This window comes from Littorina saxatilis, linkage group LG8, assembly GCF_037325665.1.
Source record: "Littorina saxatilis isolate snail1 linkage group LG8, US_GU_Lsax_2.0, whole genome shotgun sequence".
Taxonomy (NCBI): Eukaryota; Metazoa; Mollusca; class Gastropoda; order Littorinimorpha; family Littorinidae; genus Littorina; species Littorina saxatilis.
This window is the reverse complement of record NC_090252.1, coordinates 67,582,928-67,609,892: the sequence shown is the minus strand read 5'-3', so window position 1 is coordinate 67,609,892 and position 26,965 is coordinate 67,582,928. Positions and strand designations below refer to the sequence as shown.

Sequence of the window (26,965 nt, the reverse complement as noted above, 5' to 3'; positions counted from 1 at the left end):
TTAGTTTGGGTGCTGAGACGCTAAGGACAGTCCTTTGTAATACGTACCACATAGACCACTGTCGGCATTTCGGGTGTAAGCCGTGCCACATGTGCACAGGTTGGTTGTGCAATCTGCCCCCGACACGCAGAGGTTCGCGTAGCCATCTGCTGAGCACCCCTGGCCTGCCTGTATCACTGAAACACCCAGTAGTTACTACAAATAAACTGGTAGTTAGCTACCCTTGCGTCATTCGTATGCCTAGCTGTATTGTCGTGAGATCTCCGTGGCAAACATTCCGCTACGCATATAGAGTTGGCCCTTTGCAGACAAACATCCACAATTCATTGCGTTCGCTGTTTGAAACAATTTTGCTGGAATTTTGCTTCCTTTTAGCAGTCATATTTTAAGGAGTAAATCCAACAATCGATTCCCGTATTACCACAATCAGAAAACAGAAGGATTATGCATGCAAGGTTTATTGCCACGCTAGAAGCGACACAAATCCTAACAGCTAAAAATGAATAACTTGTGCATGTCATTGGAACGAACAATCAAATCGGTATCCAAAGCAGTCAGTTATGTTTGCCTGTCTTGTCGTAAAAAAGACGCTATTTAAAGCCGAACAGTGTAGGTATAATTTCTCTGAGAATCCATAAAAGGCGGTTTTTAATCATTTTAAGCAGGTAACGTTACATAAAAAGGCACGGTACATTTCAGTAACTCCTTAACGTATTGCCTTAAAATAGTCCAAACCGTGTACTTACTTATGTCATGCCATACATATACAATGTATTAAGTCGTTGGAGACATTAGTTGTGCGGTTATGTGACATGTCAGAAAAAAGATTTAAAATTGTATTTTTTTGCGGACTGAACAAAACATTTTTTTTCGCATTCATCAAGAATAATAACGGTAGCGCCTCATGCCAACATTGCATGCACTTTGTTGAACCTCCGGACCCGCAACGAGGTTCGGGCGCTTTGGTCCCTGAACTAAGCACTTCGCGTCGTCGATCTGTCCCTAAACGAATTGTTAACCCCACACCCCCCCCCCCCCCCCGACCCCCCAACCCCCGCCCCCCCCCCAACCCCACCCCCCCGCCTTTAAAAATGATGTGATCCGCCCCTGTTTTACACAGATCTCGAGAGTCATTGTTCACTTAAAAGACTATGGCGCTAACTGTCTCGATCTGTGTAAAATGTCACATTCAGGTCAACTTTACAAATAACATACTATACGAGTTGGTAGTTATGAAACGAGCTAGGATAGAGTGTCCTTAATCAGAACAAACATCATTGAAAGCATAACTACTTGAATGTTAACGACTCACAGCATTCACCAGCCACGGGGTCGCAGGCCAGGAGCAGGGTTGCGTGCACACACGCGTCTTTGCCTACGACACAGGACTCGTCGATATCTTTGTAGTCCGTTTTCACTTATGTAACATAGAAACAAGCAAAATGCTGAATGGAAATAAATTAAGAAAGACCTTAGCTCTCAAAATAATGCGTGAATTCACAAATCCTGAGGGAAGAGACAGTATAGTATGTGTATGATAGCTTGGACTCGTAGTATAGTAAAGAGAGAGAGAGAGAGAGAGAGAGAGAGAGAGAGAGAGAGAGAGAGAGAGAGAGAGAGACAGAGAGAGAGAGAGAGACAGAGAGAGAGAGAGAGAGAGAGAGAGAGAGAGAGAGAGAGAGAGGTCTGAAGTCTGAATGTTTTAATGAGTAGGCCTTGGGCCCTTTTCATGGAGATGAGCACATCTCAAGCACCAGCATACAAATGCACATAGTAAACAAGTCGCGTAAGGCGAAATTACTACATTTAGTCAAGCTGTGGAACTCACAGAATGAAACTGAACGTAGTCCGCCGCTAGTGCAAAAGGCAGTGAAAGTGACGAGCCTGTTTTGCGCGGTAGCGATTGCACTGTGCTTCATAGCACGCTTTACTGTACCTCTCTTCGTTTTAACTTTCTGAGCGTGTTTTTAATCCAAACATATCATATCTATATGTTTTTGGAATCAGGAACCGACAAGGAATAAGAAGAAATAGTTTTTAAAACGATTTCGGAAATTTAATTTTGATCATAATTTTTATATTTTTAATTTTCAGAGCTTGTTTTTATACCAAATATAACATATGTATATGTTTTTGGAATCAGAAAATGACGAAGAATAAGATGAAATTGTTTTTGGATCGTTTAATAAAAAAATAATTTTAATTACAAGTTTCCGATTTTTAATGACCAAACTCACTCATTAGTTTTTAAGCCACCAAGCTGAAATGCAATACCAAACCCCGGCCAAAATTTCATTCAATTTAATGGAAAAATGAGGGTGTGACAGTGCCGCCTCAACTTTTACAAAAAGCCGGATATGACGTCATCAAAGGTATTTATCGAAAAAATGAAAAAAACGTCCGGGGATATCATACCCAGAAACTCTCATGTCAAATTTCATAAAGTTCGGCCCAGTAGTTTAGTCTGAATCGCTCTACACACACACACAGGCAGACAGACAGACAGACAGACAGACACACACACACACACACACACACACACACACACACACACACACACACGCACACACACACACACACACATACACCACGACCCTCGTCTCGATTCCCCCTCTATGTTAAAACATTTAGTCAAAACTTGACTAAATGTAAAAACAAGAAGACAGAGACAGACAGAGAGGCAGACAGACAAACACAGAGAGACAGAGAGAGAGAGAGAGAGAGAGAGAGAGAGAGAGAGAGAGAGAGAGAGAGAGAGAGAGAGAGAGAGAGAGAGAGAGAGAGAGAGAGAGAGAGAGAGAGAGAGAGAGAGACTCAGACTCAGAACTGTATTACATAGAGCTTAAACAATGACCACGAGTTGATTACTGGAAAATAAACCACGAGTGGGTATTTGCAGCCGCTTGTTAATTCACGAGTGTGCGGAGCACACGAGAGTGAATTACCAAGCGGCTGCAAATACCCACGAGTGGTTTATTTTCCAGTAATCAACGAGTTGTCGTCATTGTTTAAGCTATTTATACAACGAACAACACGGGTCGAACATGCAGTCATGCAGACGACATTTTGTACGCAATTTCATTTCAGCCTAATCACTCAGAGTGTCAAATGCGCGTCATTCAAATAGTCCCTATTCTTTTACTTTATTCTTAGTCTCCGACTCGTCGGCATTATACTTGTCTGGTCTAAATATCGGACCCCATTGCTACGATTAAAACACAATAGCGTTTGTATAGCTATTCTGATATTACATTCTGTGTTAAAATCATGTTTTGTCAGCAACAAGGACCAGAATGGTCCATGTCGTTGATAGCAGACGACGGTTCTCTTTCCGCATGAAGCCACGGAAATAACCGAACATTGAAAACCCCACGGACATGTATTACGGAGAAAACTCGGGATAACCGGATGTTTAGCATTACGTCAATATGCTAGGAATCATATGACGTCATGACGTATCGTGCTTGCCTACGTAGATTGTATATGTTCGAAAGTCTGACTTCTGTTGTGAATTCGCGTGGTGAAGACTGCGGTAAATCTGTAGATGATAAGAGAACAAGGATTGTCTCAGAAGAAACTACTAAATGTTTCAGACCGGTAACTTCATTTCAACACTGCACTATATAATGGACGTTCTATGTGACAGGAGAGTTTGCTGATTTTGTGTTAAACATTGGAGAGATCGTCTGCTAGAATCAGAGATAGGTTGCTTCAGATTGCAGCTTCTGGAAATTTGCAAGGTTTGTTGCCTGTTAAAGAACTGGATTTTACACGTACAGTAAGCAACAACAAACACACACACAAAGCAAATGGCATCGTCTGTCGACTAGTCACAGAAACAAACTTGGCGAGGTATGCGTGTACTTCATACACGTCAGCCATTGTTGTTACAGTTTTGAGTCAACGTTGTACGTATTCTTCCGCAACAGGGTCCAATCGTCTGGGTTTCAAATGTTCTAAAAATAAATTTTAGTGTTGATTATTTTTTAGCCCTCTTTATTCTTACTTCGAATAATCCACGTGTGATTTTTGGTGTAATCAAAGTAGTTCGTTCTAATTTCTCACTTGTCTAAAAATAATCAACTAGATTTAATCCACCCCTCGGTTGCATTGCAGGAGTTGTATAAAAAAGGATAACGGTTTTAGGCAAAGCCTATTCTTCCAACCTGTCCTTTATACAACACGTAAAGACGGACGCACGTACAAAATATAGATTGAATCATATAAAATACAGAAATACATTGTATGGAATGCAACACAATGTGCCTTTAAAGAATTACATAAGGAGAACTCAAAAATTACATTGACATAGTTATATCTTTCATTTGGGAATGAAGTTGCTCAGATCAGCCGTTAACACTAGTACAAAATGTTTAGCAAAATAACAATCGAACAAGACATTTCATTCACGAATGATGTGTGAACGTGACTGTCTCTTAAACATTTTCACTGAAGTTGCATTTCTTATCTGTTGGGGGAAGGAGTTCCAGAGAAATGCTCCTGAGAAGGCTAAGCTCGATTTGTAGAGGTCTATGCGAGGTATAGGAGGGATGATTTTTTGGGACCCATATCGTTTTGTGGCATGGTTGAAATGTGATTGCAAATATTTAGGACAGTCGTCATTTAACATTTTATACATGAACACAGCCTTGTTTAACGTCAACTGATCTTTCAAGGGGAGGAAATTCAGGAGCTTTAGTTTATCATCCGTGGACCTATTCAAATCATACAGAATAAGTTTTGCAGCTCGGCGATGCAGGGAATTGAGTCTTTTTAAATGAACATCACTGCAGTTATCCCAAAGTGTTGAAGCGAAGTTTATATGAGGCATTATGTGGGCGTAATAGAACATGTTGAGTGCTTCAGAATCTGTGTAATGCCTTAATTTTGATAACAGGTACACATACTTTGATACTATTTTGCAGATATGACTCAAATGAGTTTGCCATTTCAACTCTTGATCAATGGTAACACCCAATAATCTATGTTCCCTAACTTGCTGCACTTGAGTTGAACCAACTGACAGTTGTAATTGTAAAGGACTTAATTGGTGTTTTTGTCTCGTGGTTATCACCATACTCTTAGTTTTAATCGGATGAATGATCATTGCATTAGAAACGCACCACTCAGTGATTTCATCCACACTTGTTTGAAGAGAAGAGTTGACGGATTCCAAAGATATTTGACTGGTGTGGACAGAAGAGTCATCCGCAAAGAACTCACATCTAACTTTTTCATCGCACACATGAAGGGGTAAATCATTTATATAAATACAGAACAAGATAGGTCCCAATACAGACCCTTGAGGGACACCACTCCGGACAAACTCGTTTGACGAAGTTTTACAGGTAATGGATACATACTGTTTCCGTTTTGAAAGATACGATTAAAAAAAGGCACAGGCGGAGTCGTCTTTTAAATAACACCTTAATTTCTTTAGTAGAAGTGAGTGATCTACTTGGTCAAAGGCTTTCTTAAAGTCCAGAAACAACGCTCCCGTTATTTCTGCTTTGTTTATTGCTGAGAGCCAAGTGTCGCATAAAGAGCTTAAGGCGGTTTGGCAGGAATGCTTCGAGTGGAATCCAGACTGAAAATGATGAAACAGATTAATTTGTTCCATATATGCCAGTAAATGTTTTTGTATGTGCTTTTCTAAGGGTTTAGATAGAACACACTTCAAAAACAAAAACACCTACATTCAAATACAAACAAATATATATGAAAATGTAATGATCCCAGAATTTAGTTGAGCAAGTGACTAAAGACTTTTTGAAAGAAAAGACATTTTGATATACTGAAAAGTACAAGAAAAGAGTGAACAAAAACAAATAATAATCAGAGGGAGGGATATGGAACAACCAAAACTGAGACAAATACTTTCGTAATTTCTTTATAGTAAATACAAAATGTTCAGAGAATTAGCAATATATCTAACATTGACTGACTGTGTGATGATATCTTCTGATATAGCTATTCTGATGAACACGTGGGGGAATTCGGGGGCTGTTTGTTTGTTTGTTTGCTTAACGCCCAGCCGACCACGAAGGGCCATATCAGGGCGGTGCTGCTTTGACATATAACGTGCGCCACACACAAGACAGAAGTCGCAGCACAGGCTTCATGTCTCACCCAGTCACATTATTCTGACACCGGACCAACCAGTCCTAGCACTAACTCCATAATGCCGGACGCCAGGCGGAGCAGCCACTAGATTGCCAATTTTAAAGTCTTAGGTATGACCCGGCCGGGGTTCGAACCCACGACCTCCCGATCACGGGGCGGACGTCTTACCACTAGGCCAACCGTGCCGGTATTCGGGGGCTGTGATTGGATGGTCTCTTCCGATCATCAAAGCATAATGCTGCGGAAGTCGGCCTTTTTTCTCAATATCCAAAAGCATATTGTCGATAACAAAGACGCATGGTTCCGGTTTCTTCCACGTGTATAAAGTACACGCATACCTCGCCAGGTTTGTTTCTGTGACTAGTCGACAGACGATGCCATTTTCTTTGTGTGTGTTTTTGTTGTTGCTTACTGTACATGACATACATTACGTGTAAAATCCAGTTCTTTAACAGGCAACAAACCTTGCAAATTTCCAGAAGCTGCTATCTGAAGCGACCTATCTCTGATTCTAGCAGACGATCTCTCCAATGTTTAACACACAATCAGCAAACTCTCTTGTCACATAGAACGTCCATTGTATAGTGCAATGTTGAAATGAAGTTACAGATCTGAAACATTTAGTAGTTTCTTCTGAGACAATCCTTGTTCTCTTATCATCTACAGATTTACCGCAGTCTTCACCACGCGAATTCCCAACAGAAGTCAGACTTTCGAACATACAATATACGTAGACAAGCATGATACGTCATGACGTATTTTTTCTGTGATATATTGTATGCTATTATTTTTTACAATGATGTTTAGCCATAGTGCGTTATACGCCTAGGTGTGCGAGAATATGTAAGCGCAGTGCTTTAAAGATGTCCATGTGGGAATGTGTAAGTGGGCGTAGTCGAATGTCCATGTGGGAATGTGTAAGTGGAGCATATTAGAATGCCCATGTGTGAATGTGTAAGTGGAGCGTGTAAGAATGTGTAAGTGGAGCGTGGTCGAATGTCCATGTGTGAATGGGTAAGTTGAGCGTATAAGAATGTCCATGTGTGCGATGTGAAAGTGAGACATGGATGTGTTCATGACTGAATGCGTAAGCACAATGCAAGGAATGGCCAGAAAGGTATGTGGGAGGTGTGTTTATAACCTGCCCTGTTATATCGTGCTATATGTCTTATGTAAAAACAATGTTATGTTTGTATTATTGTTATGTACCACGCCTGAATTTCTCTATGAGATAATAAAGTATTCTTATTCTTATTCTTATTCTTATTCCTAGCATATTGAAGTAATGCTAAACATCCGGTTACCTCGAGTTTTCTCCGTAATACATGTCCGTGGGTTTTTCAATGTTCGGTTATTTCCGTGGCTTCATGCGCCGAAAGGGAACCGCCGTCTGCAATCAACGACATGGACCATTCTGGTACTTGTTGCTGACAAAAACATGATTTTAACACAGAATTTAATGTCAGAATTTAGACTCGAACAAGTATAATGCGAATCGTCTTCGACTCGTCGGCATTATACTTGTCTCGTCTAAATATCGGGCCCTATTGCTACGCTGAAAACACAATAGCTGGTACTACTGGTCTGTTTCGACAGTGATATTAAAATCGAGACCGGAGGATTTTGATATCACTGTCTCAACAGACCATAGCAGAAGACATCATCACACAGTCCGTCAATATTGGGTACTATTATCTGCATCCATCTGGTATATTACGTAAACGGACTCAGACCAACACGTTACAGTGTGTATTCTGTTCATGTTTTGGTATCGCTTAGGATATGTTCTTTCTTCGAATGGGACTAGCAGACGAACTTTTGCACCCGTGTTCCAACGTTCAAAACTGTATGAAGTTCAGTTTTCTTGGGCAAAATAGTGTATGAAACCGCTGTATGTTTTTTAAATTGATGAAATGTGTGCATTTGGTTGCGTGTGATCTGTTTATAAAATGAAATATTGTCGAAAACTAACCGTCGGAATGCAGTTTTTTGTCCAAGCAACTCAGTTCAGAAAATGTGAAAGGGGAACTACTCTTGTCGCTAGACAGAGTACGAGCGTTACTTGCCTTTAATGGAAGGGCGCTGGTTCTGAGCGACGTTTAGTTCTCGAGATAGGTGTTACCAGATGACGTCATTTATACTTTCGTCATCGGAAAGTAGTTCCCTCAAAGTCTAGCTCATCAACCTGTGAGCTATCGAGGATTCAGGCCCGTTGTTGGGTAAGTGATTTTGGTTGTTGGGTAAGTTACCGAAAAATAACTAGCCCTGCACGTTTACAGAGAGAAAGAAGCAGAGGGGGGAATAACATGTGTTTCTGATTATCATCACGAATGGCATAGGGCAGTCGTATGAGTATTTGCTTTCCTTGGTGTCAACATTTTTTCATTTAGTGTATTTTGTATAAATGTTATTTATTTATTTTCTTATTTATCTATATTTTTAGTTGTACATGTTTTGTTCATGAGACCTGAACAGACAGTTTGACTGAATGTCTGACATATGTAGAGAATGTGTATACTTCATGTAGAGCAAGAACTTACCGCAGACACCCGCAGATGCAACATAATCATCTGCACACACGCATGACTTTGGTGACGTTGACGAAGGGCATTCAGCGTGTGGATCAACGCAGACTGCACCTATACAGGCGCCGCCAGGCCTCCCTACCCCTGGATCTGTTAAAACAAATCGGTTTCGGTTAAAAGCCTTGCCATGTAAACGATTCGGCTCACCATCTCACAGCTGATCAGGCTTATACACAAAATACGACCATCCCTCAATGTGGACACATAGCCAAATTGAACATCCTGACTGCTTGTTGAATGCTGTTAGATTGTAGGGGGTGACAAGTTCATAAGAAGCCAGAATATTCAGTTAAAAAATATTCTGATAAAAATAATGTGGACAGAGAGAAGCCGCGTTGTTGAGTGTTAGATGTGCAGTGTCCAAGGGGAGGGATGGTCCTATTCCATGTGAAAGCCTGGCCGGGTCTCAGAGGGTGAGTGGAATTGTTGACACTGGAAGGTTTGTACCTATACATATAGATACTTGAGGTGAATCGCGAGACAGAGTATGCAGCGTGGCAGTTCGCCGGCTTAGAGCACGTGTTGAAAATTTTCATCCACCAGTTTGTGTCCGGGGTCCACCTGAATAGGCCCACCAAATTGGATGCAGAATATTTACGATGGAAGGGGTAGTATATATTGGCAATATTTTGAAGATGGGAGGGATTTTGTACACGAATTGCAATACTTAGATGTACTACCTGTGCAGAAAAGCGCTGTGCAGAAAAGCGCTGATTTTGTGTGGTGGAAGTGAACGAAGTGAAGAAGTAGAGCCGAAGAAAAAAGTGTTTATTTTCGTAGTTCGTATCGCGAAACAGAGTATTTATTCACCGCGGTTCACCACAACGCAAACACACACACACACACACACACCGCACCACACCACACACACAGAATCCGTATATATATATATATATATATATATATATATAGAGAGAGAGAGAGAGAGAGAGAGAGAGAGAGAGAGAGAGAGAGAGAGAGAGAGAGAGAGAGAGAGAGAGAGAGAGATTGATGACAGTGGATTTTTCGCGTGGCTATAAATAGATTCGACCTTTGCACTTTTACAGTGAGGACAACCGGTGCAAGGAAAGCGTTCTGGAGAGCGACCTTCTAAAAATAGTAACGGGAATATCTGAAGCTGCTTGTCATACCGTAGCATTCAGACCAGTCATCGCTCAACGGCTATCGCCAGTTATCTCAGAGAATGAGCCGTACTCATTTTGACCTGAGTTCAGGATGATACCGTGGCTGTGATCTGAATCGGGTGCGTCTCAGAATCTCGTCCTCTGTTTGTGACATTATCACCAAAAGTAAAATCTTCCCAGAAAACTTTGATAATACTATTTACACACTTCTCAGGGTGTACCTTTTCAGTTTAAACAAGAAACAATATAACATTGCCTTTAGTTTGCCATATATTGAGCATTATTTGGACCATGTGTGCAAAATCACCCGTGTAACATGGAAACAATAAAAGACAACAAGAAGGGCAAAGCCCATACGACTCACATGCTTTACACATTTTTCCTACCAAAATACATGTGACCTTGACCCAAGGTCAAGGTCATGCAACACAAAGCTGTTAATTCAAGACATAGGAAGTACAATGGTGCTTATTGGCTCTTTCTACCATGAGATATGGTCACTTTTAGTGGTTCACTACCTTATTTTGGTCACATTTCATTAGGGTCAAAGTGACCTTGACCTTGATCATATGTGACCAAATGTGTCTCATGATGAAAGCATAACATGTGCCCCACATAATTTTTAAGTTTGAAACAGTTATCTTCCATAGTTCAGGGTCAAGGTCACTTCAAAATATGTATACAATCCAACTTTGAAGAGCTCCTGTGACCTTGACCTTGAAGCAAGGTAAACCAAACTGGTATCAAAAGATGGGGCTTACTTTGCCCTATATATCATATATAGGTGAGGTATTCAATCTCAAAAACTTCAGAGAAAATGGGAAAAATGTGAAAAATAGCTGTTTTTTAGGCAACATTTATGGCCCCTGCGACCTTGACCTTGAAGCAAGGTCAAGATGCTAAGTATGTTTTTGGGGGCCTTGTCATCATACACCATCTTGCCAAATTTGGTACTGATAGACTGAATAGTGTCCAAGAAATATCCAACGTTAAAGTTTTCCGGACGGCCGGACGGACGGACGTCCGGACGGACGTCCGGACGGACGGACGGACGGACGGACGACTCGGGTGAGTACATAGACTCACTTTTGCTTCGCATGTGAGTCAAAAAAACTGCATTTATAAGGCTGAAAACGACTTTTATTCAGTTATTATTGTTGAATCACAAGCCATTATAGAGTTCAATATGAAATGACTACATGCAAACAACAAAATAATGTTTTTTTCAAAGTTCCATGCATTCGTCAAAATAAAAATGAAAATTAATTAATAATATCCTGATCAGAACATGTTGATACTTGGCATTCATTCAGTCTTATTGACATTTAACCTTCACAATAGCATATATACAAAGATTTGTTACTCTAAGTAGTCTAAGACAAAATGTTAGAAAGTTATCCCAAAAGAATGCAAAATGGTCACGGATGTAACATGGAAACATCACTTGTAACAAAGAAACGGAAAATGCTTTTTCCCACAAACTTTACTAAATGAAGCTGATTTTGCAACCAGATTCTTCTTAGGTAAAATGCCAAACACTAAAACAGGAACAGAAAGAAAAAAAGCTGGACAAAATCAATCAAACTTTGCCGAAAAAAAGAGAAAAATTATTGAAAAGTTCATCACCGACGTAACTCGGAAACGAACAAATAGACATGTATTATAAGGTTTGACATGAAGAATGCAAATGTTCAAAAGTGGTTCATTCAATTGTTAAGACAATAAACCAAAGGTATTGGTTACATTTAGAACAGTTGCCACTTGCAGTTAATTAATTTATTTCAAAAGAGGTGCAGCAGGGGGCGTCACTTGATGACAAGCGAGAGCTGCAGCCGGGGCTGGATTCTGGGGTGCAGCCGGGGCTAGATCTTGAGGTGCGGCAGGGATCGGTGCTTGAGCGGGGGGAGGAGCAGCGTGGATTGGTGCTTGAGCAAGGGGTGGCACTCGAGGAGCGGCTGGTTGTTGAGCAATGGGGGGGGTGAATTTGGGGAAGTTCATGTCGGAGGGCTTGCCTGTCCCAATTTCCTGCCTCACGACCATTCCAGCAAACGCCCACCCCAGACTGGCACGCAGCACAAAAGCATGACAGCAGTCGTGTGCAGAGCACATTTGGCTCCACGCACCTGATGCTGTGCAGAGATCGGGTGCCTTTGAGTGTCTTGACCACTCGACCTCTGTCCCTCTGGATGTCGGTCTGTGGCACCCAAAAGAACGACCGAAAGGAGTGGCCGTCGCACTCTCCATCTCCAGGCTGCTTGTTGAGCCTGCTTGTGAAGCAAAAGTCAAAGAGATCTTTGGCGTTGTCGATGTTGGCCGCTCCTGACTTCACAGCATTCGCAGCGCCGTGCTTTACGACGGCACTTTCTCCATCAGATGCACCTTTCCCGTGGCGCGATCCAAAGAAGTTGCGCTCCCATGTGCAGCCGAAGTCCTGTATGGTATGGGAGATATCGCTGAATGGGCCTTTTGATTTATATTGGGCTGCACAGCCGTCACTCCATTGGATGGCATGCTCAACGGATAGCCCTATGATGGTCTTGAGGTGGTCCATCGCAATAGTTGTGAAGGCGTAGACTGCATCGTAGTCGTGGCGCCTGTCATCACTGATTTTTTTTTCTCTTTTAATCATGAATTTTACGTCATTGTTTGCTTACATTCATTTCACTGAAGAAGGGCGTGGCCCGAAAGTCTTTGGAACTTGGTGTTTACTGTGTTTTTTTTCTTCTAATTAATAAAATAAAAGTATAAGATTTTTTTATCACTTTAAATTCAAAGTCATCTGTGCACAAACATCACTTTCATTAAACAGGTCTCACACAGAATGTAATCTACACCCACAAAATATTTATCGAAAGAAAAACTATTATTAACAAATGTCTAGCCTAATTTTTCACTTCATAGAATATCATAGCAGCAAAAACTCACCTTTTCTCAAGAACCTTGGGTGTTGATCACTTTCGTAACAAAATCACAGACTTCGGAAACATGCTCGAAATATTTCTTCGCTGCCGGAAGCTGAACTATTTCTCTCTGTAACTGCGCATGCGTAGTCACCCGCACCTCTAAGGAAGTGACTACGCGCAAAATAGTTCTAATCTTTCTTCAAAACTCAGAACATTATTTGCAAAACCGTTCACCATCGTAACTGAATTTTGAAGAAGCATGTCATATTGCACAACTTTCAACTTAGTTTGCAGATGCAATTTTGAGAAAATAATACTTAAATAACATTTAGCTTAGCGATTTTCTATGCCCTTTCATGTCAAGATCGTGTTGAAGATGAATATGCAAATTCTAAAGTTCAAATTTAGGACTTGTTGCTGTTGCACGCGTGTGGAAAACTATGTTACGAAAGTGATGGCAAACTTTCAAGCGATTAATTTCGTTTAAAAAAACAATTATGTGGACAAAATAACATTTCAACTGTCAAGTACACTTAAACCAAACACACATAACAAGAATAGCAGTCCTTGGACATTCTAAACGATTCTTGTAGTGAGGTGCAAAACTAGTTGATGGTTCATGTCACAGATCAGACCTCCATTTTTCACGCATCCAATCATTTTTTTCGCAAAACAACATTCATAATAATCATGCAAAATACTCAGTTTTGTTTGTATTATTTCTTTATTCATTTTACTTCTCAAAAATACCAATATCATGATTTAAAATTCAGTATGTTTCAACTGTGGGCTAATTTGATTATGGCACACACAAAAGGTTCAGTTTCTGAGACGCACCCAAGATCAAACTTCAGATTTTGAATAAGCTCTTTCTCGGTCAGTATTCTTGCAAATACCGTACGGGATTGACGCCACACGAGGGAAGGGAGATAAACGCGCAAAACACTGGAGAAGATAAGGAAGAGTTACTGGGAATGGTTCTACTGGATCTACAGAAAACCCAAAATCGGTTCACCGCGCCACTCTTAGAGCACATGTTGAAAATTTTCATCGACCAGATTGTGTCCGGGGTCTACCTGAATATGCCCACCAAATTTGAAGCAGATCCATCGAGAACTGTGGCCGTGCATCGCGAACACAAACACACACACACACACACGTTCTTTCTTTATTTGGTGTTTAACGTCGTTTTCAACCACGAAGGTTATATTGCGACGGACACACACACACACAAGCCGTATATATAGATATATATATAGTGTCATTTCTAGTCGGATGCTGTGGGTTCATTACGTGTGTGTGTGTGTGTGTGTGTGTGTGTGTGTGTGTGTGTGTGTGTGTGTGTGTGTGTGTGTGTGTGTGTGTGTGTGTGCGTGTGTGTGTGTGTGTGCGTGTGTGCATTACTTGGTGAGAGTGAGCGTGTGTGCGTGCGTGCGTACGTGCGTATGTGTGTTCATTGAACTTACAACATTCTCCCCCGGTGACTCCGTTGTAATGTGCATCGCACTCGCAGAATCCGTTGGCCGCCGAGCACGTAGCGTGTGCTACACACTCTCCACCTGAACCATCGGTACACGCAGCGCCTACTTTGGTCGGTGTCACTGTCACTGTCAGATTGTACAATCACACATAGAATACTATATATAGAATCATAGACATTTATTATTTAACTCTTTCAGCCCTGCTCTTCGCTGGACATTATTTCCCCTTAAAGGCATATGTACTCGATGACTATACACGCTAATTGCTTTACCAACAGCTGGAGACATGCTAAATTAAGTTCCCTGCAAAATATTGTGGTCTAGGACCCCTTCAATGTTGAGATATGTTAATTTTCATTTTGATCTGGATCGTCCTATTTATAGATTTGGCAACACATGTAACGTTGATGCAAGGGAGCTAACACCGCGGCTTTGTTGACATCCTCACTTTTTCAGAGGCTAGAACAAGCTGTAATGCATGTATTATGGTCCGCGCATGGTGACATATCGTCATTATATGGTCTTATGGTGCGTTTGACATCGATTATGGGCAAACTACACTTTGTAAACACGGGAGCGCGTACATATGCCTTTAAGATTGTTCCTGCCTATCTTAGTACTTAACTAGCAGTTAAGCCCGGCTTCGCCCGGGAGTAAGCGGAGTCCTGTAGCAATTTAAGACGCTCGCTATCCCATTATCATTAGCTTTACCTCCTTTGTTTGGATACAAAAAAAGAGTTATCTCCCTTACCTTCTAGAAATTTCCGGAACTGTCCAGTTAATTTTTCTTTCTTCATTTCTTCCCCTCATAGGAGCAATAGCGAGTCTCTAATATCACTGGCATGATGTGCTTGCTACAGGTGAACAGTAGGCACTGAACTGGTCTTGCACCATATAGGCTGTATTCAATAAATGGGAGGTCCATAATCTGAGAAAGGAAACAATGAATCAAGAAACTAAAACCCAGGTGCACATCTGCGGCACCTAGGGAGTGTACGTGCACACTATCTTGTTCCTGCCTCTTGCCATCTCAGAGGTATGGCGACCACAGACAAAAAAGAGTTATCTCCCTTACCTTCTAGAAATTTCCGGAACTGTCCAGTTAATTTTTCATTCTTCATTTCTTCCCCTCATAGGAGCAACAGCGAGTCTCTAATATCACTGGCATGATGTGCTTGCTACAGGTGAACAGTAGGCACTGAACTGGTCTTGCACCATATAGGCTGTATTCAATAAATGGGAGGTCCATAATCTGAGAAAGGAAACAGTGAATCAAGAAACTAAAACCCAGGTGCACATCTGCGGCACCTAGGGAGTGTACGTGCACACTATCTTGTTCCTGCCTCTTGCCATCTCAGAGGTATGGCGACCACAGACACACACACACACAGACAGACACTCTCTTTTATTATATGTACTAGCAGTTAAGCCCGGCTTCGCCCGGGAGTAAGCGGAGCCCTGTAGCAATTTAAGACGCTCGCTATCCCATTATCATTAGCTTTACCTCCTTTGTTTGGATACAAAAAAAGAGTTATCTCCCTTACCTTCTAGAAATTTCCGGAACTGTCCAGTTAATTTTTCTTTCTTCATTTCTTCCCCTCGTAGGAGCAATAGCGAGTCTCTAATATCACTGGCATGATGTGCTTGCTACAGGTGAACAGTAGGCACTGAACTGGTCTTGCACCATATAGGCTGTATTCAATAAATGGGAGGTCCATAATCTGAGAAAGGAAACAATGAATCAAGAAACTAAAACCCAGGTGCACATCTGCGGCACCTAGGGAGTGTACGTGCACACTATCTTGTTCATGCCTCTTGCCATCTCAGAGGCTTTACCTCCTTTGTTTGGATACAAAAAAAGAGTTATCTCCCTTACCTTCTAGAAATTTCCGGAACTGTCTAGCAGTTAAGCCCGGCTTCGCCCGGGAGTAAGCGGAGCCCTGTAGCAATTTAAGACGCTCGCTATCCCTTATCATTAGCTTTACCTCCTTTGTTTGGATACAAAAAAAGAGTTATCTCCCTTACCTTCTAGAAATTTCCGGAACTGTCCAGTTAATTTTTCATTCTTCATTTCTTCCCCTCATAGGAGCAATAGCAAGTCTCTAATATCACTGGCATGATGTGCTTGCTACAGGTGAACAGTTATCTCCCTTACCTTCTAGACATTTCCGGATCTGTCCAGTTAATTTTTCTTTCTTCATTTCTTCCCCTCATAGGAGCAATAGCGAGTCTCTAATATCACTGGCATGATGTGCTTGCTACAGGTGAACAGTAGGCACTGAACTGGTCTTGCACCATATAGGCTGTATTCAATAAATGGGAGGTCCATAATCTGAGAAAGGAAACAATGAATCAAGAAACTAAAACCCAGGTGCACATCTGCGGCACCTAGGGAGTGTACGTGCACACTATCTTGTTCCTGCCTCTTGCCATCTCAGAGGTATGGCGACCACAGACAAAAAAGAGTTATCTCCCTTACCTTCTAGAAATTTCCGGAACTGTCCAGTTAATTTTTCATTCTTCATTTCTTCCCCTCATAGGAGCAACAGCGAGTCTCTAATATCACTGGCATGATGTGCTTGCTACAGGTGAACAGTAGGCACTGAACTGGTCTTGCACCATATAGGCTGTATTCAATAAATGGGAGGTCCATAATCTGAGAAAGGAAACGGTGAATCAAGAAACTAAAACCCAGGTGCACATCTGCGGCACCTAGGGAGTGTACGTGCACACTATCTTGTTCCTGCCTCTTGCCATCTCAGAGGTATGGCGACCACAGACAGACAGACAGACAGACAGACACTCTCTTTTATTATATGTATAGATAGATAGATAGATAGATAGATATACCCTTCATTCCTGGGTTCTTGAAGAAATTTGCTCAAGAAATAGGGTGTGTCAGTTTAACACATATGTGTTTAAAAACAATGAGTCAAGGTACGACAAACTATATATTGATGTAAAGGTAATTGAAAAAAGAAGATCTATGTCATGATGTTAATGTCATTGTCGCAAACAGGGGGACATACAGGTGTTGTGTATGTGACAATTACTGTCAGGGTCACAAACACACAAATCAGGCCTTCTCCACACACTGACAACATGCTAAAGACCTGAAACATGCTAGTGTTCTTACAGTTTGATGACCACATTAACCCAGACCAAGTATATCCAAAGCATGTCTATTGTCTCACTCACTTTAAGTCACAGAGTTCTCAGGTAATTTTGTTCTCATAGTCAAGAGGTATCAGCTGTAAGCACAAGTTCGTTTCCTGAATGTACAACCCAAAATGTTACTAATCCTGCTTACACAACACATCTACTTCAAGAGGATGTACTGCACATTATATACACCACCAAATATAAGTAATTACACACTGATGACAGATGTCTCTCTGTCATTATCTTTGTCTCAGGTAATTAACCTGTGTAAAACGTGAAGAGTTGAAAAACAAATGTGCATTTTCATCTTCTAGCTTATCACCACAGTCACTGTCATTTACTAACACATTTGCAAGCTCTGCTCTCTCCTCCTTTAGTTAACACAGATCAGCATGATTATCATACACGTTATCCTCTCGAAACGTATCACTGTCACTGTGTGTCCCTGCCTCTGCCAACGTTACAACTACACAATGACGTCATCAAACGGTCCTATCAATAAAGGGAGAAAACCTTTATGGGAAATTCCCCTACAAAATATCCATATCAAATTTCATAAAGATCCACTTGGTATTTTTTTATATGATCTCTTGCCAAATGTTACGTTCATAACAGGTTACATTAGTGTGTGACACGAACAGACATTGAGATCTAGCTCTCAGTCAGGTAGCCTTTTGACAAAACCCAGCTGCATCAGAGCTCGATGTGTCCAAATGATGACGTAGACAGCAATTTGTTCAACTGAACGTTGTTCTGCCACAGTGTGAGAACAAATAGTCTAACAAATCTCATGTTCAAAACGCTGTGACACAAAACTCATTTAGTCATGTTATGCCGATGCTATGTTTTTCTTTCTTAAAACACACTATAATGGTAACCCTTCCCAATGTATATGCTAAACATGACTGATCTGTGTTTTCAATGAATTTTACTGCAGTGTGAGAACAAATAGTCTAAAAAGTATCACGCCCATAACGCTGTGACACGAAACTCATTGGTTTAAACAATGTTTTATTAAATCAAACATGGTACAACAATACAACGATAAACAATAGGGACACGAACTCAAGCGAACGCTTATATTACGCGCCCTACAACACAGATCAGGGCTTCCCGTTGTTCCTGCTCTGCACACACACATCTCAGACCCGGCGTCAACCGCACACGTCATTGTGTCGTCACACGAATCTGTGTCACTCGAGGTGCAACTATGGCCAACAGTGTTTTCTGTAATAGCCTCACGAAACTCATTCGGTCGTGTTCTGTCGATACTATAATATTTTTCTTTCTTCAAACACACTATAATAGTAGCCCTTCCCAATTTCTATGCTAAAAATGACTGGTCTGTGTTGTCAATGACTTTGCTACAATGTGAGAACAATTTCAACGGTGTAAAACATCTCACGGCCATAACGCTGTGACACAAAACTCTTTTGGTCGTGTTCTGCCAATACCAATGTTTTCCTTCCCAATTTCAATGCTGAAAATGATTGGTCTGTGTTGTCAATGGTTTTCTGCAAGAATGCGATCTCTCTCTCTCTCTTTGTCGCAAAGACCGTGTGACACAAAAGTTCTGAGCGGAAGAACAATCTGCTGAGTGCAATTACGCTTCAGAGGATAGTTTGTTAAAACAGTTTATCACTCAGGCACACACAGTGTCACGATCGGGTGACAGAGACCAAGAAAGTGTCACTCGGTGGAGTGCCTGTTCTTGGTCGATTATGATAGAAAGCGCATGTACGTGATATTGGGCTACAGCAGAGTTTGCTGACAGTGCTCAACGAGCACGGATGTTTTGTAGCGCACGAGTTTCACAGTGGGGGTTTCTGCTGTCATAGGGCTGACGGTTTTTCGCTGACAGCGCGCACGGGATTTTCACGGATTGAGTTTCTCGTGTCTTTTTTCTGCTTGGGAGGCAGAATTGTGTATAGCTGGACTGGTTTTGTGACAAGGTCAGTCACGTGTTATTGGCTAGGTTGTCTGACAGAGACACAAGGGCGGCGCACTTGACACCCAGCGGCAGAAGGGGAAGGACCTAATACACAGTTTCTAGAGTATGATGGTTTTTCACCGAATATTGTATTCGGCACTCTAGGGGAGCTTCCACCAGTTATTACTTTCTCACTGCACCTGTTTTGCTGAGGACAAGTCGTCAACATTCCTTCGTCGGCGATGGCTTTCGCATAAGGATTCGACAAGGGGTTCTGGAGGTTTTTTGTCACTGTTGACGAACAGAGGCTGTTCCAGGGAGGAAGCGGATTTTGCTTCCATTGAGAGTACAATCATAGGCTTTTGAGGTAATAAATCATTATTTAACGCTGTTGATGAGTCTGTGTTTGTGGAATGAAATACTCTCTGTTGTTCTTTCCAGGTTAGCGCATAATTTACTCTCTGTGACGCTAAAATACTAATCTGTATATGGTTTTTGCAGATAGGGAGAGAAGGACGGAAAATGGCTGTTTTGTTGTTGTAAAAAGTCCGTTTTGTGCAGGCCCACGTGCTCGATGAGATATTTAAAGATGACATGTTTAAAGGTGGTGGGTGAGGGGTAGCAGACATGTTTAGTGCACCGATGCTTTCTGTTTGCAGCCTTCGTTTCGTTTCGTGTTCCTGTAACTGCTGCACGGCTGCCTTTGGCGGGACACTGCTAGCCGCAGACGTTCGAGCTGGGACCTGAGGAAGCTACGCAGACCGGCTAACCAGCAGACCGGCTAACCAGCGAACCGGCTAACCAGCAAACCGGCTAACCAGCAACCCGACTAACCAGCATACCGGCTAACCAGCATACAGAAAGAAAGCTAAGTGCACCGTGTCTTACGCACCCCGTTGACCACCGTTGTCTTTTCTTATCTGTGATTTCATTGGAGTAGTGACAACGTGGGGTGTGTGACCCCTGCATGAACTAGAGCTTTTTGAACAGAACATACTCATTTGACTGTATTTACACGTGATCAGCGTGTTACTATAATTTTCTATATACTACTGGCATTTTGTCAGTGATCACGGGTTTTTTTACGTGTTTAGAACGTAAAAGGAACATATTTTGAGTGAAGGCTCGAGGGAGGTGGCGAGTTTATACATAAACAGGCGTCTGAAACTTATACTTTTGTTGACTCTATTTAATTGTATGTCTGCGAGAGTGGATCGTGGTGTGGTTAGTTAATTAGTAGTAATTAACCGGTTCATAATCACCTTAAGTGATATATTGAAACGTGACACATGGGGGCCAAGCCGGGATTTACTCAGTTAATTTCCAACTGATAAAGACCCACCAAGGATAACTAATAGCAGATAATCTCGTCAGTGCTCGACTTATTTTCTGCTTGGTGCTACCCTTTTTTGTATAGTTTTGATCATATACCACACCTTAAGCGATTCACATCTTGCAGGAAATGTAAATTGTAATTTGTAAGCTATTGTATGCGCTAACTGTGATTACTTCCCTTTCCTTTGTTTGTGAATCTTTGTTGTTATACGTTCAGAGTTTTCCGTTGCAGAGAGCTGAGCGGGGTTAGCGGATTCGTTACTCGTTTTACTCAGTTTTCTCAACATTGTTGTTTCGCATTCTGAAACAGGTTACATTTCTACCGTCTTGTTTTACTTGGATTTTTCTCCATATTTTGACTTTGTTGGAATTTTGGGGGGGAAGGGTCCGAGGACTTCTGTCCTAACCAAGGCTGTGGGAGACACTCTGTTTCACCGCAAAAAGCAGCCGATAAAGTAGGCCACGGCTGTGGGAAACACTTTGTTTCACCGCAAAAAGCAGCCATAAAGTAGGCTACGCGTTTTTGTTCTACACCGTTTGGATTTTTCTTCTGCATTTTCCGGTTGCTGGATTTTTGTATCCATTTCATCACCGCGTGTTTTAGCTATAGCTGCGTTAGACTTACTTTGGTAATAAAGCTTTGCTAAAACTAACCATGGCTACAGGGGGATCTCCTACGAGGAGAATAACTTTCGAGACTCCTGGGAGCGAGCAACCGACTGAGCGAGACGCACGCGTTAGAGCCCGAAGCGTTCTAAAACGCTTAGAGGTGGAACGGAAGGAAGAATTTGAGCGACTGACAAGAAAAGAAGAACGTGACCGACAGGACAAGAAAGACGAACTTGACAGACAAGAAAGGGAACGACAGGCAGAACGAGACAGACAGGAAAGGAAAGACGAGCTTGACAGACAAGAACGGAAAGAGAAAGACGAACTTGACAGACAAGAAAGAGAACGAGACAGACAGGAAAAGAGAGACGAACGTGACAGACTAGACCGGAAAGAGCAGGCGGATCGCGAACACCAGCTAGAGCTAGCTAGGCTACAAGCCGAGAAGGGTACGCTTACTCAGGCTGGCGCGCCGACGTTTGTCGCTGACCGTACGAGACTGCCGACGTTCGACGATGACAAGGACGAGCTCGACGACTTTTTACGCCGGTTTGAGCGCATTGCATCTGACCAGAAGTGGGAAGAGGCCACGTGGGCTAGCCGCCTTAGCACCTGTTTAAAAGGACGCGCATTGCAGCTCTACAACGCTTTGGATGACGACGAGGCGAGAGACTATCAGGCACTAAAGAAGGCGTTACTCCAGCGCTTCAACCTGACTGCGGAAGCCTACAGACGACGTCTGCGTAACAGCAAGAGACTGAGCGGCGAGCTGAGCCATCAGTTTGTGGCACGCCTTAATCTCTACCTGCGGCGCTGGGTGGAGATGGCCGAAAAGGACTGGACCGTCAACGACCTTGCCGACCTCATAGTCATGGAACAACTGATGTCCAGCCTGCGACCTGAGGTGGTGACCTTCGTGCAGGAACACCAGCCAAAGACTACTCAGGAGGCAGCCGACTGGATCAGAGTACACGAGGACGCCCAGGCGATCTCTGGCAAATCTTCAGGCTCACGGCCGGGAAAATCGGGAAATTCAGGTTCTTCAGGACCCAAGGACGGGAAGGACGATCAGGGACACAAAGGATCAAGTTCCAGAACCGACATCCAGTGTTTTTACTGCAACAAGCGGGGCCACGTGAAGAAGGACTGCCACAAGAGACAGGCTGACCAGAAGGGCGTACACTTTGTTGGCAGTGAGGAGCTAAGGGACGTCACGAGCTCATGCACAATTCCACAACTCTGCGTTCCGTGCTCCAGGAAACATTTCCAGCCCCACTGCAACGTCTACGTTAACGGAGTGAAGGGCGAAGGTCTGCGGGACACAGGGGCAGACATGATAGTGGTTCGGGCGAGTCTAGTTCCAGCTATGGCCTACACAGGAGACAGCATAAGAGTGAGAATGGCCGAGGCATCTCACGCTTACGACTTGAACACGGCAGTGATCAAGGTCGTAACACCGTTGTTCACGGGGACCATTGTGGCCGTCGTCATGGACGATCCTCCATGCGACCTGCTCATTGGAAACCGGGTTCAGTTTGTGGACGGCGTCACCAGGGAGGTTCCCGTTTATCGGTCTCCCGACGTCATTTCAGTGCTCACGCGGGCACAGGCGGAGCGAGAGGACAAACCTCTCAAACCCCTACCTGCTGCACGAGCTGCCCTGGGGAACGTGACCCCCGCGCTTCTCGCGAAGGCTCAGGCATCTGATCCGACATTAGCGACTCCTCGGGAGCACGCGAAGTCGGGGAAGGTGAAGCTGAGCGGGAAGCATGGGAGGTCAAAGTTCCTCAGGGACAAGAAGTTGCTCTACCGTGAGTTCAGCAACAAGGAAGGTGCATTCAAACAGGTTGTCGTGCCTCGCGAGTTTCGCGAGGGTGTCATGGCAACGGCACACGACTCGATTCTGGGAGGTCATCTTGGCACCAAGAAGACCACGGATCGTGTCTGGCGCCACTTTTACTGGCCAGGCATCTGCACGGATGTCCGACGTTTCTGTGCGTCCTGCGATAAGTGCCAGAAGGTGGTTGCCAAAGGAAGGGTGAGGAAGATCCCCTTGGAGAAGATGCCGCTCATCGACGAACCCTTTCGTCGGGTGGCAGTGGACATCATCGGGCCCATCTTGCCTGCGTCTGAGGACGGAAACAGATACATGTTGACCATGGTGGACTACGCTACTCGATACCCAGAGGCGATCCCTCTGAAATCGATTGAAGCCACGCGAGTAGCTGAGGCTCTGGTTACTATGTGGTCCCGGCTGGGAATTCCATCAGAGGTACTCACCGACAGAGGCACGCAGTTCACGGGAGGAGTGATGGCGGAGGCAGCACGACTGCTATCACTGGAGCAGCACTTCACCACTCCTTACCATGCTCAGTGCAACGGACTGGTGGAAAGGTTCAATGGCACCTTGAAGACCATGCTGAGGAAACTAGCTCAGGAGAAACCACGCACGTGGGACAGGTACATCCCAGCATTGCTTTTTGCATACCGCGAGGTTCCTCAGGAGAGCTTGGGCTTTTCCCCATTTGAGTTGTTGTACGGCAGACAGGTACGCGGTCCCATGGCTATCCTGCGTCAGGCTTGGACGGACGAAGAAGCTGACGAGGAGGTGCAGACGACAGCGACCTACATCGTAGAACTCAGGAACAGGATTGAAGAGACCTGCAAACTGGCTCAAGAGAACCTGGGAAGAGCAGCACAGCGTTATGCGCGAGGATTCGACCGCAAGGCACGGGCGCGCAGCTTCAAGATTGCAGAACGGGTGTTGCTACTTCTACCTGTCAAACACAACAAGCTACAACTGCAGTGGCAAGGACCTTTTGAGGTGACAGCGAGGGTGGGCCAGAACGACTACAGGATCATGATGCACGGGAAAGCACGCCTGTACCATGCCAACCTGCTGCGCGCCTACATAGAGAGGACAGCCTACGGGGAGAAGAACAAAGACCAGAAGAACAAAGACAAGAAGACAGAGAAGGTTGCAGTTATCAGGGGTGAAACGAGGGGTTGCTCGTTCTTGAGGACGACCTTTCTGTCTGGAAACAGACCATCAACCTCTGCAATATCTTCAGGTTGCAAGGTTGGCAAACGCCAGACTTATGCGCTGGGCGTTGATTCTCCAACCGTACCAATTCACGGTACGCGTCATTCCGGGCACCAACAATGTTGGAGCTGACTTTCTCTCTCGGGCTGTAGAGGAGAACATGACTATGAGCGAAACCGAGGTTTCGTCTTGAAGAGGGGAGGTGTGTCACGATCGGGTGACAGAGACCAAGAAAGTGTCACTCGGTGGAGTGCCTGTTCTTGGTCGATTATGATAGAAAGCGCCTGTACGTGATATTGGGCTACAGCAGAGTTTGCTGACAGTGCTCAACGAGCACGGATGTTTTGTAGCGCACGAGTTTCACAGTGGGGGTTTCTGCTGTCATAGGGCTGACGGTTTTTCGCTGACAGCGCGCACGGGATTTTCACGGATTGAGTTTCTCGTGTCTTTTTTCTGCTTGGGAGGCAGAATTGTGTATAGCTGGACTGGTTTTGTGACAAGGTCAGTCACGTGTTATTGGCTAGGTTGTCTGACAGAGACACAAGGGCGGCGCACTTGACACCCAGCGGCAGAAGGGGAAGGACCTAATACACAGTTTCTAGAGTATGATGGTTTTTCACCGAATATTGTATTCGGCACTCTAGGGGAGCTTCCACCAGTTATTACTTTCTCACTGCACCTGTTTTGCTGAGGACAAGTCGTCAACATTCCTTCGTCGGCGATGGCTTTCGCATAAGGATTCGACAAGGGGTTCTGGAGGTTTTTTGTCACTGTTGACGAACAGAGGCTGTTCCAGGGAGGAAGCGGATTTTGCTTCCATTGAGAGTACAATCATAGGCTTTTGAGGTAATAAATCATTATTTAACGCTGTTGATGAGTCTGTGTTTGTGGAATGAAATACTCTCTGTTGTTCTTTCCAGGTTAGCGCATAATTTACTCTCTGTGACGCTAAAATACTAATCTGTATATGGTTTTTGCAGATAGGGAGAGAAGGACGGAAAATGACTGTTTTGTTGTTGTAAAAAGTCCGTTTTGTGCAGGCCCACGTGCTCGATGAGATATTCAAAGATGACATGTTTAAAGGTGGTGGGTGAGGGGTAGTAGACATGTTTAGTGCACCGATGCTTTCTGTTTGCAGCCTTCGTTTCGTTTCGTGTTCCTGTAACTGCTACACGGCTGCCTTTGGCGGGACACTGCTAGCTGCAGACGTTGGAGCTGGGACCTGAGGAAGCTACGCAGACCGGCTAACCAGCAGACCGGCTAACCAGCGAACCGGCTAACCAGCAAACCGGCTAACCAGCAACCCGACTAACCAGCATACCGGCTAACCAGCATACAGAAAGAAAGCTAAGTGCACCATGTCTTACGCACCCCGTTGACCACCGTTGTCTTTTCTTATCTGTGATTTCATTGGAGTAGTGACAACGTGGGGTGTGTGACCCCTGCATGAACTAGAGCTTTTTGAACAGAACATACTCATTTGACTGTATTTACACGGGATCAGCGTGTTACTATAATTTTCTATATACTACTGGCATTTTGTCAGTGATCACGGTTTTTTTTTACGTGTTTAGAACGTAAAAGGAACATATTTTGAGTGAAGGCTCGAGGGAGGTGGCGAGTTTATACATAAACAGGCGTCTGAAACTTATACTTTTGTTGACTCTATTTAATTGTATGTCTGCGAGAGTGGATCGTGGTGTGGTTAGTTAATTAGTAGTAATTAACCGGTTCATAATCACCTTAAGTGATATATTGAAACGTGACACACAGTAACACTACAACGTTAGTATTCAGACCTCATTTGCTTTCCTTTGTCATGTATGAAAGTACTGGCCTTGGTTGAAGAAAGTGAACTGTCGCTGTGCAAGAAATTGGTCGCCATTTTCCGCCGTGTTTTGTGACGTGTCAACTACCCACAGTCATACAAAAACATATGCTGTTGGTTCATTTGTGTATCCTTATTGTTTATGTCATGCTTTGCAGTTTGGTATGTTTTGTTGTCTTCTCAAATCAATGGATGACTATAAAATAAGCATTTAAATGCGAAGGTGTTAAAACATGACCCATGATCTTGGCTTAACGTACCGCAAGAGTTCCCTGGGCTTCCCGTTGTTCCTGCTCTGCACACACACATCTCAGACCCGGCGTCAACCGCACACGTCATTGTGTCGTCACACGAATCTGTGTCACTCGAGGTGCAACTATGGCCAACAGTGTTTTCTGTAATAGCCTCTGAAAATCCAGTTAAATATATTCGAACACAATTATTGAAGGACTATGGTAGAAGCTTTGTGGTTGTGATTTCTATTGGAAACCCAGCATTGAAAACAAAATTGTCGACAGACTATGACCAAAGTGCAATATCCACTGACAATTTAGTAAAGCATCCCTAAAAGAATATTAAAAGATAATGACAAAAGTTTTGTGATTTCTGAAAATCAAACAAACCAATGCAAACAGTTTATCGAAAGACTAGAGATGAAGAGTAGCAATCATCATTTTCACTGACAATCAAGCAATTATAGACTCACCGCATGTCCCAGTGTGTATGTTAAGGTTAAAATCAGCATTACACAGACAGATGGAGTTCACGCACTGAAGGTTGGAATTAACCACACAAGGTGTTGTGTCTGAGCAGGACCCTCCGTGCAAAGCTGTGGAATCACT

The 26,965-nt window shown here is 43.4% G+C and overlaps 1 protein-coding gene across 1 annotated transcript; it reads right to left on the bottom strand.

Annotated features, from left to right (window-relative positions):
* On the bottom strand, positions 1-26,965 carry LOC138974419 (protein disulfide isomerase CRELD1-like). The gene is made up of 6 exons (XM_070347134.1): positions 26,830-26,965; positions 26,384-26,530; positions 14,202-14,342; positions 8,664-8,798; positions 1,313-1,417; positions 1-176 (listed from the first exon to the last, which is right to left on the bottom strand). Exons 2-6 carry the CDS (start codon positions 26,460-26,462, stop codon positions 1-3), a joined length of 636 nt encoding a protein of 211 aa, XP_070203235.1. The 5' UTR covers positions 26,463-26,530; positions 26,830-26,965.

Bases quoted from the DNA above. Each gene is read 5' to 3' on its own strand.
- LOC138974419 (XM_070347134.1), bottom strand. From the start codon at position 26,462: ATGACGTGTGCGGTTGACGCCGGGTCTGAGATGTGTGTGTGCAGAGCA. The intron at 8,799-14,201 runs GTAAGTTCAATG...TTGTTTTAACAG, and splicing joins AGTCACCGGGGGAGAATGTT to ATCCAGGGGTAGGGAGGCCT. The intron at 1,418-8,663 runs GTAAGTTCTTGC...ATGTTACATAAG, and splicing joins TGCATCTGCGGGTGTCTGCG to TGAAAACGGACTACAAAGAT.